The 13,344-nt window shown below is 47.2% G+C and overlaps 1 protein-coding gene across 2 annotated transcripts in view; it reads left to right on the top strand.

Annotated features, from left to right (window-relative positions):
* Nucleotides 1–13,344, top strand: part of LOC310888846 (guanine nucleotide-binding protein G(q) subunit alpha-like) — a 185,032-nt gene that overhangs the window by 47,466 nt on the left and 124,222 nt on the right. Inside the window, exon 2 of one of the 2 annotated variants that reach the window (XM_083852459.1) lies at nt 962–1,049. The exons of the other annotated variant lie outside the window; for it this stretch is intronic. Coding sequence (XP_083708585.1) covers nt 962–1,049 — 88 coding nt within the window. The remainder of the gene's footprint in view (nt 1–961; nt 1,050–13,344) is intronic. 2 annotated transcript variants of the gene reach the window in all.

Below are 13,344 nucleotides of genomic sequence, written 5' to 3'. Positions count from 1 at the left end.
AGAAACAAAGGAAAGAAACCAAAAACACCTTTCCCACATCCACCCTCTTCCACCTCCTCCCCCCAAGCGGTGCGGGGGAATGGGGATTGCAGTCAGTCTATAGCACTTCGTCTCCACTGTTCCTTCACGGTCACTCTCATCCCCTGCACTGTGGGGTCCCTCCCACGGGGTGCAGTCCTTCCCGAACTGATCCTGTGTGGGCTTCCCACAGGTAGCAGCTCTTCAAGAACTGCTCCAAATATGGGTCCGTACCACGGGGTCCATCCATCAGGAGCACACTGCTCCAGCCTGGGTCCCCTACGGGCAGCAGCTCCTGCCAGGTCACCTGCTCCTATGTGGTCTCCTCTCCATGGGCTACAGGTTTGGCCCGGAATCTGCTCTGGTGGGGGTCCTCCACAGGCTGCAGCCTCTGTCGGTGCAGGTCCACCTGCTCCACCGTGGTCTCCTCCACGGGCTGTAGTGTGGAACCCTGCTCCAGCGTGGTACTCCATGGGCTGCAGGGGGACAGCCTGCTTCACCATGGTCCTTACCACAGGCCACAGGGGACTTCAGCTCTGGTTCCTGGAGCACCTCCTCCCCCTCCTTCTTCACTGACCTTGGTGTCTGCAAGGCTGTTTCTCACTCCTCTCAGTCTCCCAGCTGCTGTGTAGTAGTGTTTTTATTTTTTTTCCCCTGTCTTAAATATGCTCTCACAGAGGTGCAAAACAACATCACTTATTGGCTTGTCTCTGGTCAGCAGTTGGGCCCTTACCTAACATGGGGCAGCTTCTAGATTCTTCTCACGGAAGCCGCCCCTGCAGCCCCCCTGCTACCAAAACCTTGCCACGTAAACCCACTACACATTCAATTTTGCTGTTAATAGCTGTGTTAAATAGAGTTGAGCATGCCCCTTGATCTATTGGCAGGTATTCGGTTGCATCCAAATACGGTCCATTTCACTTCAATGAAGTAGCTGTCCCAGCTGTCTGCAGCTGCACCTTGGCATCCCAGCTGTCTGCACCTCCACCAGTGCCTCACCAACCTCAGAGTAAAGAATTTCTTCCTTATAGGTAATCTAAATCTACCTTTTTTTAGTTTAAAGCCATTACTTTGTCCTATCACTATAATCCCTGATGAAGAGCCCCTCCCCAGCTTTTCTGTAGGCCTTGAGCTACTAGAAGGCTGTTCTAAGGTCTCCCTGAAGCATTCTCTTCTCCTGTCCGAACAACCCCAACTCCCTCAACCTATCTTCATAGGAGAGGTTCTCTGGTCCTTTGATCACCTTTGTGGCCCTCCTCTGGACTCATTCTAACACATCCATGTCCTTCTTGTGCAGGGGGCCCTAGAGTAGTATGCAGTACTCCAGATAGGGTCTGATAAGAGCAGAGGGGGAAAATCATCTCCATTGACCTGCTGGCCATGCTTCTTCTGATGCAGCCCAGGATACCGTTGGCTTTCTGGGCTGCAAGTGCACATTGCTGGCTCATATTGAGCTTCTCATTCACCAACACCTACAGGTCCTTCTCATCAGGGCTGCTCTCAATCCATTATCTTCCCAGCCTGTATTTGTGCTTGGGATTGCCCCAGCCCAAATATAGGACCTTGCACTTGGCCTTGTTGAACCTCATGAGGTTCGCGCAGGCCCACCTCTCAAGCTTGTCCAGGTCCCTCTGGGTGGCGTCCCTTCCCTCCAGCATGTCAACCACACCACCCAGCTTGGTGCCTTTGGCACTCAGTCTCACTGTCCATATCACCGACAAAGATGTTAAACAGTGCTGGTCCCAATACCGACCCCTCAGGAACAGCACTTGGTCTCCACTTGGACACTGAGCTGTTGACCTCAACTCTTTGAAAGCAACCATCCAACCAATTCCTTACCCACTGAGTGGCCCATCCATCAAATCCGTGTCTCTAATTTAGAGACAAGGATATCATGGGGGACAGTGTCAAATGCTTTGCTCAAGTCCAGGTAGATGATGTCAGTTGCTCTTCCTCTATCTGCCAGTGCTGTAACCCCATCATAGAAGGCCACCAGACTTGTCAGGTGTGATCTGCCGTTAGTGAAGCCACGTTGGCTGTCACCCATCCCCTCCTTATTTTCCATGTGCTTTAGCATAGTTTCCAGGAGGATCTGCTCCATGGTTTTGCTAGACACAGCAGTGAGACTGACTGGCCTTGTAGTTGCCTGGGTCTTCCTTTTTTCCTTTTTTGAAAATGGGGGTTATGTTTTTCCTCTTCCAGTCAGCGGGATCTTCACCACGCTGGCACAAAATGCACAAAGGATAAAAATCTGTCAATAATCACCTTTCAGTTTAGCCTCTGTATCAACATTATTCATTGGGGGAAGCAATGTGCTTTCAGAACACTTATGATTTAACCTTAAATTAAGCCTGAAAAGAAAAAAAAAATTGTTTGTGGAACTTCCCCAGTAACTTTTAAAACTTTCCAAAGTGTAATATCACATTAATACTGAAGGACATGGGTTTATCTCATTTAACAGTATTCATGGCTAATAGTATTCCTGGCTGCATTAGGCAAAGTATCACCAGCAGGTCAAGAGAGGTGATCCTTCTCCTCTTCTCAGCATTGGTAAGGCCATACCTGGAGTCCTGCATTCAGTTCTGGGCCTCTCAGTACAAGAGAGACATGGGCATACTGGAAAAAGTCCAATGGAGGACCACCAAGATGATTAAGGAGCACCTCTCCTTATCATTAGGTATGGATGTATGTCTATATATGATAGAATATATCAGTGTTTATCTTCAAGAGTCAAATTAGACAACCTTAGAAACAGCTTCTCCAAAGAGATACTTACCAATCTAGTTTCACTGAACAAACAACAAGAAACATATTAAGTATTTGTTCCTTTTCTAGTTGTAAACATATACTTTAGCAACTACCTAAAATTATTTTCAAGTGTTAATTGTTAGTATACAGATGGCTCAATAAAAGATAATAAGAAAAGGTTGCAATGCTTTCAAAATAATTACATTTCCTGCTTTAATGAAGAGCAAAGAAAATAGCCAATTAAAATATGCTATCCAATATCACCTTTTTTAAGCTGTGTGCATACAACTGAAGTATAGTAACAGTTTACCTACTTATATAAGTTGAGGAGACTGTCTATTTGCATAGGTATTTCAGATTACAGAAGGACAGGGAGTTTGTTGGTTGGTTGGTCTTCTGCCTCTTCAAGGTTTAGGGCTTGTTTGTTAGGGTTTGTTTGTTTTTTGTTTGGTTGGTCGGTTGTTTTAAAGTCTATGTCTTTGCTAATTCCCCAAGTTCTGCATGTGAATCTTTCATTCAGTTAAAACAGGTATAAGGAAAAAAAAATCCTCCCCCGAAAAAAAGTTCCAAAGATAACTAAAATCAGTTGCAATTAATGTTAATTCAAATGGTTTACCTCCTACCTGTTTGCTTCTGTAACACATAGAGAATGAAAGGATACTCATCCCACATGTTGCTTCATAAACATGTAGTATTTCAAACAAAAAGAACACCTCCCCTTAAGACCTGTGTTTTGCACATCAAAATACCAGCAAGCATGACAAAAAAGCCAATGCACTGTGTTGTGATTTAACCTGGCTGGTAGCTAAACACCACAAAGTAGTTTGCTTACCCTCCCCAAGCCCCCCTCTGTGGGATGGGGGGGAGAATAGGAAAAAAAAGTGAAACCTTATGGGTTGAGATAAAGACAGCTTATTAGGATAGAAAATAAAGGAAAATAATAATGATAATAGTAATACTGTTAATAATGTATACAAAACAAGTGATGCATAATGCAATTGCTTACCACCCGCTGACCAATGCCCAGCCTATCCCTGAGCAGCTGATCCCCTCACCCCGGCCATCCACCTCGTATTAATTATTCAGCATGACGTCAGATGGTATGGAATACCCCTTTGGCCAGTTTGGGTCAGCTGTCCTGGGTCTGTCCCCTCCCAGCTCCTGCTGTACCCCCAGCCTGCCCGCTGGCAGGACAGAGCGAGAAGCTGAAAAGTCCTTGGCTTGGTGTAAGCACTGCTCTGCAACAATTAAAACATCAGCATGTTATCAGTGCTCTTCTCATCCTAATCCAAAACATAGCACCCTACCAGCTACTATGAGGGAAAATTAACTCTGTCCTAACTGGAACCAGGACAGATATCCACCCCTTATTCCATACCATTTATGTCATGATTGGGTCCCAGATTTTCTGATATATGAGAAGTGGTGATTAATTGGGATATATGTGTATAAAATGTCCGCTGACTTTTTTTAGTCTGTGACTGACTTCGGGCTCCATCTGTCACAGCAGTCTTTCAGGGCAGAAGAGATGGTGCGTGATGTTGGCTTGTTACACTTCGGAGCTCGTTCTGGTTCCATTGCACAGCTGTGTTTGTCCAGTTCTATAAAAATTCATTTGTTGTTATCATTACCCACCATGTGTCCAGGTACCTGAGCAAAAGCAATCCCACAAATGGGTTTGCCTTTTCCTGAGGCAGGAGTAGCCCAGACTCTTTTCCCCAGCATGTTCCTTACATGCACTATAGGAAATTTATGCCCTTCTACATTACAGAACAGGTTTGATTGGGCAGGTCCAGCTCGGTTGGCAGATCCCCTAGTATTGACTAACCAGGTGGCCTTTGCTAAATGTGTATCCCAATTTTTGAATGTCCCAGCACCTGTTGCCGTCAGTGTAGTCTTTAACAATCCATTGTATCGTTCAACTTTCCCAGAGGCTGGTGCATGATAGGGGATGTGATACACCCACTCAATACCATGTTCTTTGGCCCAAGTGTCTATGAGGTTGTTTTGGAAATGAGTCCCATTATCTGACTCAATTCTTTCTGGGGTGCCATGTCACCATAGGACTTGCTTTTCAAGGCCCAGGATAGTGTTCCGGGCGGTGGCATGGGGCACAGGATATGTTTCCAGCCATCCGGTGGTTGCTTCCACCACTGTAAGTACGTGGCGCTTGCTGCTGCGGGTTTGAGGGAGTGTGATGTAATCAATCTGCCAGGCCTCTCCATATTTATATTTCAGCCATCGTCCTCCATACCAAAGAGGCTTTGACCGCTTGGCTTGCTTGACTGCAGCACATGTTTCACAATCATGAATAACCTGTGCTATAGTGTCCATGGTCAGGTCCACCCCTCGATCACGAGCCCATCTGTATGTTGCATCTCTACCTTGATGGCCCGAGGTGTCATGGGCCCATCGGGCTATCAATAATTCACCTTTATGTTGCCAGTCCAGGTCCACCTGAGCCACTTCAATCTTAGCAGCCTGATCCACCTGCTGGTTGTTTTGATGTTCTTCAGTAGCCCGATTCTTGGGCACATGAGCATCTACATGGCGTACTTTTATAACCAGGATCTCTCCCCGGGTGGCAATATCTTACGACAGTGCAGCAGCGCAGATGGGTGGCCCAGGTTGGACCACCTCCTCCTCCAGTGATATCCCAAAATATTTGCCTTCTGGCCAGTCCACAATCACTTCCAGGAGTCCTGTGCAACTGGGATTTCCTATTCGAGCCTGCTGAGTGATCAGTGCAATACACTTTCTCCATGTAGCATCAGTTGCATGATGTTGTAGATGGGGCCAGTCCTTTGAACATCCAGCCCAGTACTGGCAGTCGGGGTGCTATAGGAGCTGTGATTCAGTACGAACCACTTCCGAAGCAGATCAAACCCCTTCATATGCTGCCAATATCTCTTTCTCGGTTGCAGGCTTCAGATCCTGTGTATCCCCGCCTCCAAAACCCAAGGGGTTGACCTTGAGTTTCCCCAGGCTGTCAGAGGCTGCAGTTGGGGCTGTTCTCCCTGGCTTCAGCCTAAAGCACATTCTTTACATCTTGTCCTGCTTGGACTGGCCCAAGGGCTACTGCATGAACTATCTCCCGTTTAATTTGTTCAAAGGCTTGTCATTGCTCTGGGACCCATTTGAAATCGTTCTTCTTATGGGTTACTAGATAGAGTGGGTTTATAATCAGACTGTAAATTGGAATGTGCATTCTCCAAAAACTCAAAAAAAACTAGGAAAGTTTGTGTTTCTTTTTTGCTAGTTGGTGGAGACATAGCTGTTATTTTGTTGATCACATCCTTTGGGGTTTGATGACATCCATCATGCCATTTTATTCCTAAAAAATAGATCTTCGCACATCTTTTGACTTTATCTTGTTTTATGGCAAAACCAGCCTTCAGAAGGATTTGGACTATTTTCTTCCCTTTCTTGAAAACGTCTTCTGCTGTGTCACCCCACACATTGTTGTGATCAATGTACTGCAGGTGTTCAAGAGCTTCCCCCTGTTCCAGCGCAGACTGGATCAGTCCATGGCAAATGGTAGGGCTGTGTTTCCACCCCTGGGGCAGCCGATTCCAGGTGTATTGGACTGCCCTCCAAGTGAAAGCAAACTGTGGCCTGCACTCTGCAGGGATGGAGAAAAATGCATTAGCGATATCAATTGTGGCGTACCACTTGGCTGCCTTTGATTCCAGTTCGTACTGGAGTTCTAGCATGTCCGGCACTGCAGCACTCAGTGGTGCCGTGACTTCGTTCAGGCCATGATAGTCCACTGTTTGCCTCCACTCACCATGAGACTTTCACACTGGCCATATAGTTCAATAAGGTTCAACAAGGCCAAGTCCCTGGTCCTACACTTTGGTCACAACAATCCTATGCAACTCTACACGTTTGGGACACAGTTGTTAGAGAGTTGTAGAGGAAAAGTATCTGGGGGTGTTGGTCAATGGTCGCTTGAACATGAGCCGACAGTGTGCCCTGGTGGCCAAGAAGGCCAACGGCATCCTGGCTTGTACCAGGAATAGTGTAGCCAGCAGGGCCAGGGAGGTGATCGTCCCCCTGTATTCTGCTCTGGTGAGGCTGCACCTCGAGTACTGCATTCACTTTTGGGCCCCTCATTACAAGAAGGACATCGAGGCCCTGGAACGTGTCCAGAGAAGGGCTACAAAGCTGGTGAAGGGCCTGGAACACAAGTCCTATGAGGAGCAGCTGAGCGAACTGGGTTTCTTTAGTCTGGAGAAGAGGAGGGTCAGGGGAGACGTTACAGCTCTGTACCTGGAAGGAGGTTGTGGGGCGCTGAGGGTCGGCCTCTTCTCGCAGATATCCAGTGATAGGATTAGAGGGAATGGCCTCAAGTTGCGAAATTATGAGATATTTCTTCTCAGAAAGAGTAGTCAGGCATTGGAAGGGGTTGGCCAGGGAAGTGGTGCAGTCACTGTCCCTGGGGGTGTTTAAGGTTGGAGGTTGGATGTGGTGCTTAGGGATGTGGTTTAGTGGGTGACATTGCTGGTAGGGGGACAGTTGGAAGAGATGATCTTGGAGGTCTTTTCGAACCTTAATGATTCTATGATACCAATAAAGTGTGAGTTAGTCTTGCTGATCGCTCCTTTGCTCTCCAGTTAATGAATCAGTTTATGGATGGGAATCGGGGAGTCTCGGTTGGTGCGATATTGCTGCTGGTGCATCACTGTGGTAGAGATTGGCACCTGCTGTTCTTCGACCTTCAGCAACCCCACAACAGAAGGGTCCTCCGAGAGACCGGGCAAGGTAGACAACTGTTTAATGTCCTCTGTCTCTAAGGCAGCTATGCCAGAAGCCCACTAGTACCCTTTTGGGATGAGGCCTTCCTTCAGCTACAAGAAGCGTGATGCTTGCATGCTCTCATCCTGACGGGTCACTTCATCCCCCCAGATGTCTGCTGGAAAAGCTACACAGCAGGCTGTAAGCAATCCAGGAGACTCTTGGAGTTATCCTGAGGATAGTTATCTGGAGGCAGTCTGGGCTGCAGTGACCATGCCCTGGTTGAGTTTGTGATCTTGAGGCATATGGGCTTGGCAAAGAGCAAAGTCAGGACCCTGAACTTCCAAAGAGCGAACTTCCAGATGTTTAAAGACCTAGTGGACAAGATCCCCTGGAACACTGTCCTCAGGGACAAAGGAGCTGAGCAGAGCTGGCAACTCTTTAAGGATGTTTTCCTCAGAGCACAAGAACTCTCCATCCCCCTGTGTATGAAAGCGGTCAGGGAGGGCAGACAACCGGGATGGCTGTGCAAGGACCTGCTGGACAAACTGAGGCACAAGAAGGAAATACTGAAAGGACAAACAATAAAATTAATCAGTCTTTCTGTGACTTTAGATACTTTCAGCTGTTATGCCTTTGCTATTGCTTTCTATGACAAGAACGCGGCTAAATTTTGGAGGCACATCCTAATTCTGTTAATTACTCTAAGCAGACTAATTAAGAAAAAAACAACCCACACCTCTGGAAAGAGAACTGATAAATCCACATTCAATATGATAAAAATCTTCCTGAACTCACAGCTCTACAAAGCAAATACTGACATTTAGATTTTGTATTATATAACATAGCGTTGCTTTTTTTGTATGTTTTACCAAAAGATCTCAAAATGCATTACAGAGGTCATAAATGAGATGATAAAATGAATAACATTGATATTAGTTGAACTGAGGCACAAGAAGGAAATGCACAGGCACTGGAAGTAGGGACACGTGGCCTGGGAAGATTACAGGGATGCAGTCTGGATGTGTAGGGATTGGATCAGGAAGGCCAAGGCACAGATGGAACTGATCTTGGCAAGGGATACAAAAAATAACAAGAAGGGATTCTATAGGAACATTGGCCAGAAAAGAAAGGCCAAGGAGAGTGTTCCTCCTCTGATAAATGAGAAGGGAGAACTAGTAATGACAGACATGGAGAAGGCTGAGGGTACTCAACAACTTCTTTGCCTCAGTCTTCACTGCCAGTTAGGATTCTCAAGTCTTTCATTTCCCTGAACCCATAGATGGAGGCTGGAGGAGCAAAGTCCCACCCACTGTAAGCGAACAGCAGGTTTGAGACCACCTGATGAAACTGAACAGGTACAAGTCTATGGGGCCTGATGACATGCATCCCAGGGTCCTGAGGGAATCGGCTGATATAGTTGCAAAGACTCTCTCCATCATATTAGAAAAGTCCTGGCAGTCAGGCGAAGTCCCTGGTGACTGGGAAAAGGGAAACATCACTCCCATTTTTAAAAAGGGTAGAAAGGAGGACCCGGGGAACTACAGACTGGTGAGCCTCAACCTCTGTGCCTAGGAAGATCATCAGAAAGATCCTCCTGGAAGCAATGTCAAGGCACTTGGAAGACAAGGAAGTGATCCGAGACAGCCATCATGGCTTCACTAAGGGCAAGTTGTGCCTGACCAATCTGGCGGCCTTTTATGGTGGAGTCACTGCATCAGTTGATAAGGGAAGACCAACCAATGTCATCTACCTGGACTTCTGTAAGGCCTTTGATATGGTCCCACATGACATCCTGATCTCCAAACTGGAGAGAGATGGATTTGAAGCGCAGAACATTGAGTAGATAAGGAATTGGCTTGAAGGTCGCACCCAGAGAGTGGTGGTCAATGGCTTTATGTCCAGGTGGAGGCCAGTGATGAGTGCTGTCCTTCAGGGGTCTGTATTGGGACCGGTACTGTTTAATATCTCTATCAACAACATAGACAGTGGGATCGAGTGCACCCTCAGCAAGTTTGCAGATGACACCAAGCTGAGTGGTGCAGTCTATACAAGAGAAAGAAGGGATGCCATCCAAAGGCACATGGACAAGCTAGAAAAGTGTGCCCATGTGAACCTAATGAGATTCAACAAGTCAAAGTGCAAGGTGCTGCACCTGGGTTGGGTCAATCCCAGACGTGAGTATAGAGTGGGAAAAGAACTCGCTGAGAGCAGCTCTGCAGAGAAGGACCTGGGGGTTCTGGTGGATGAAAAGCTCGACATGATTTGGCAGTACGCATTTATCAGAAGTGTTTTACAAAGGCTTTATATATTTTAAATTATCTAATCCATTAATGGTGTTTCAGATGTCTTTTGCCTTGTTTATATAATCATAGAATCATAGAATATCCCGAGTTGGAAGGGACCCACAAGGATCATCAAGTCCAACTCCTGGCACTACGCAGGTCTACACAAAAATTCAGACCATATCACTAAGAGCATACTCCAAATGCTTCTTAAACTCCAACAGGCTTGGTGCAGTGACTGTGTCCCTGGGGAGCCTGTTCCAGTGTGCGACAACCCTCCTGGTGAAGAACCTCTTCCTGATATTCAGCCTGAACCTCCCCTGTCGCAGCTTGACTCCATTCCCTCGGGTCCTATCACTGGTCACTAAAGAGAATAGATCAGTGCCTGCCCCTCCACTCCCTGTCGTGAGGAAGCTGTAGACTGTGATGAGGTCTCCCCTCAGCCTCCTCTTTTCCAGGCTGAACAGGCCAAGTGACCTCAGCCGCTCCTCATACCTCTTCCCCTCTAGGCCCTTCACCATCTTTGTCGCCCTCCTCTGGACGCTCTCCAACAGTTTCACATCCTTTTTGTACTGTGGTGCCCAAAACTGCACACAGTACTCGAGGTGAGGCCGCACCAGCGCAGAGTAGAGCGGGACAATCACTTCCCTCGACCGACTAGTGATGCCATGCTTGATGCACCCCAGGATACGGTTGGCCCTCCTGGCTACCAGGACACACTGCTGGCTCATATTCAGCTTGCTATCAGCCAAAACCCCCAGATCCCTCTCTGCAGGGCTGCTCCCCAGCATCTCATCGCCCAGTCTGTACGTATAGCCAGGGTTGCCCCTTCCCAGGTGCAGGACCTGGCACTTGCTCTTGTTAAACTTCATGTGGTTGGTGATCGCCCAGCTCTCCAATCTGTCCAGATCTCTCTGCAAGGCCTTTCCACCCTCAACAGAGTCAGCAACTCCTCCCAGCTTAGTATCATCAGCAAATTTACTCAAAACACCCTCTAGTCCTACATCCAAATCGTTTATGAAAACACTGAAAAGAAGCGGCCCTAAAATGGATCCTTGAGGGACCCCACTGGTGACTGGCCGCCAGCCAGATGTAACCCCATTTACCATAACCCTTTGAGCCCTGCCCGTCAGCCAATTGTTCACCCATTGTATGATGCTTTTATCTAGCTGTATGCTGGACATTTTGTCCAGCAGGAATCTATGGGAAACTGTGTTGAAAGCTTTACTGAAATCCAAAAAGATCACATCAGCTGGTTTCCCTTGATCGATTAGATGGGTGATCTTTTCATAAGAAGAAATCAAGTTAGTCAAACAGGACCTACCCCTTGTGAACCCATGTTGGCTGGGACCAATGACTTCTTTGTCCCCCAGGTGCACTTCAATAACTCCCAGGATAATTTCCATAATTTTACCAGGCAAAATATTGTTTTCCATGTTAGACTGTAGAAAATTTATATGGTAACCTAATTAATTGATTAATTATGATGGTGAAGGGTCTAGAGTGAAAGATATATGAGGAGCAGCTGAGGATACTTGGTTTGTTCAGCTTAGAGAAGAGAAGATTGAGGGGTGACCTCACTGTGGTTTACAGCTTCCTCGTGATGGGGAGCAGAGGGGAAAGTGCCAATTTCTTCTCTCTGGTGACCAGAGATAGAACCTGAGGGAACGGCATGAAGCTGCATCAGGGGAGGTTCTGATTGGATATTAGGAAACAGTTATTCACTGAGAGGGTGGTCAGGCACTGGAACAGGCTCCCCAAGGAAGTGGTCATGGCACCAAGCACCAAGCCAAGGCACGGATGGAAGTGAGCTTGGTAAGGGATGCGAAGAATAAAAGGAAGGGATTCTGTGGCTGGGGGAGCAAAGTCCCACCCACTCTAAGCAAAGAGCAAGTTCGGGACCACGTGATGAAACTAAACAAGTACAAGTCTATGGGGCCTGATGACAACAGGAGTGGCCAGCAGGTTGAGGGAGGTGATTGTCCCCCTCTACTCTGCCCTCATGAGTCCCTACTTGGAGTACTGCATCCAGGTTTGGGGCTTCCAGCATAAGAAGGATGTGCATCTGCTAGAGAAGGTCCAGAGGAGGGCCATGAAGACGACCATGTGGCTGGAGCACCTCTCCTATGAAGAAAGGCTGAGAGAGTTGGGTCTGTTCAGCCTACAGAAGAGAAAGCTCTGGGTTGACCTTCTTGTGGCTTTTCAGTACTGAAAGGGGGGTTATAAAAAAGATGGAGAAAAACTTTTTGATCAGGCAGACAATGGCAGGGCAAAGGGAAATGGCTTTAAACTAAAAGAGGGGAGATTTAGAATAGAGGTCAGGAGGAAATTCTTCACTCAGAGGTTGGTGAGGCACTGGAAGAGCTTGCCCAGAGAGGTTGTGGATGCCTCATCCCTGGAGGTGTTCAATACCAGGCTGGTCGAGGCCCTGGGCACCCTGATCTAGTGGGTGGCATCCCTGCCCATTGTAGGGGGGTTGAAACTAGATGATCTTTAAGGTCCCTTCCTACCCGAGCGTGGTTTTTTACTCAGGTGGGCAGCCGAGTTCCACCACGGCCACTCTCTTGCTCCCCCTCCTAAAAGGGGAAGGGAGAAAATATGACACAAAGGGCTCAAGGTTTGAGATAAGGATTATTTAATTAAAGGGAAAAGGAAGAGGGAAGAAGAAAAAACACAACAAAGGCCACGTGGAAGCACAGAGAGAGAAAAGCATTTACTCTCTACTTCCCATCAGTGAGCGATGTTCGGCCACGTCCTGGGAAGCAGGGCCTCAGTACACGTAGCGGTTGTTTGGGAGGACAGACTCTTCCACGAGAGCCCCCCCTCTCTTTCCCCTTTCCCACCTTTTATTTCTGAGTGTGACATCATATGGCATGGAATATCCCTTTGGTCAGTTTAGGTCAGTTGCCCTAGTGATGTCCCCTCCCCATCACTTGCCCACCCCCAGCCTGCTGGCTCTTGGGGGGTTGGAGGGAGTCCTGATGTGGTACCAGTATTGCACAGCAATAGACAAAACACTGGAGTGATGCCAGTGCTGTTCCAGCTACAAGTGCAGAGCACAGCACTCTATAGGCTGCTGCAGGGAAAGTTAACTCCATCCCAGCCAGACCCAGGACACTGAGCCATTCTAAGTTTCTATGATTCTATTCTGTGCTTTATGGTTTCTCAGACTTTTGTACTAAATATGTGGAGTATATCTTTGTGGGAAAAACTGAAAAATATTACAGAATGTGTGATATGCTATTTTATTTCACTTCATATATAAAAACATGACTCCATTGTGTAGGTTTCAGAGAAAGGGAAAAACTGAGATCTAAGGGTAGCCAAAACCTATTTTTAGTATGCAGTAGTTCTGTATTGCCTAAGTCTGTAATTTTATAAACTTGAGAAGTCATGTTCTTTCCCCTCTGGTAGATTACATCCTGGTGGCCAGTCAGTACCTTGCAGAGATGGTCTGTGTATTTGGTGCTCTGTATCTAACATTGTGCTTGACTTTCTGGGAATGCGTGTGTAAGGAAGACTTGTTTTAGAAGTTTGTTTTCTACACGTGGGAGAT

The sequence above is a fragment of the Anser anser genome (genome assembly GCF_964211835.1).
Source record: "Anser anser genome assembly, contig: SUPER_W_unloc_2, whole genome shotgun sequence".
Taxonomy (NCBI): domain Eukaryota; kingdom Metazoa; phylum Chordata; class Aves; order Anseriformes; family Anatidae; genus Anser; species Anser anser.
This window is presented reverse-complemented; position numbering and strand designations above follow the sequence as displayed.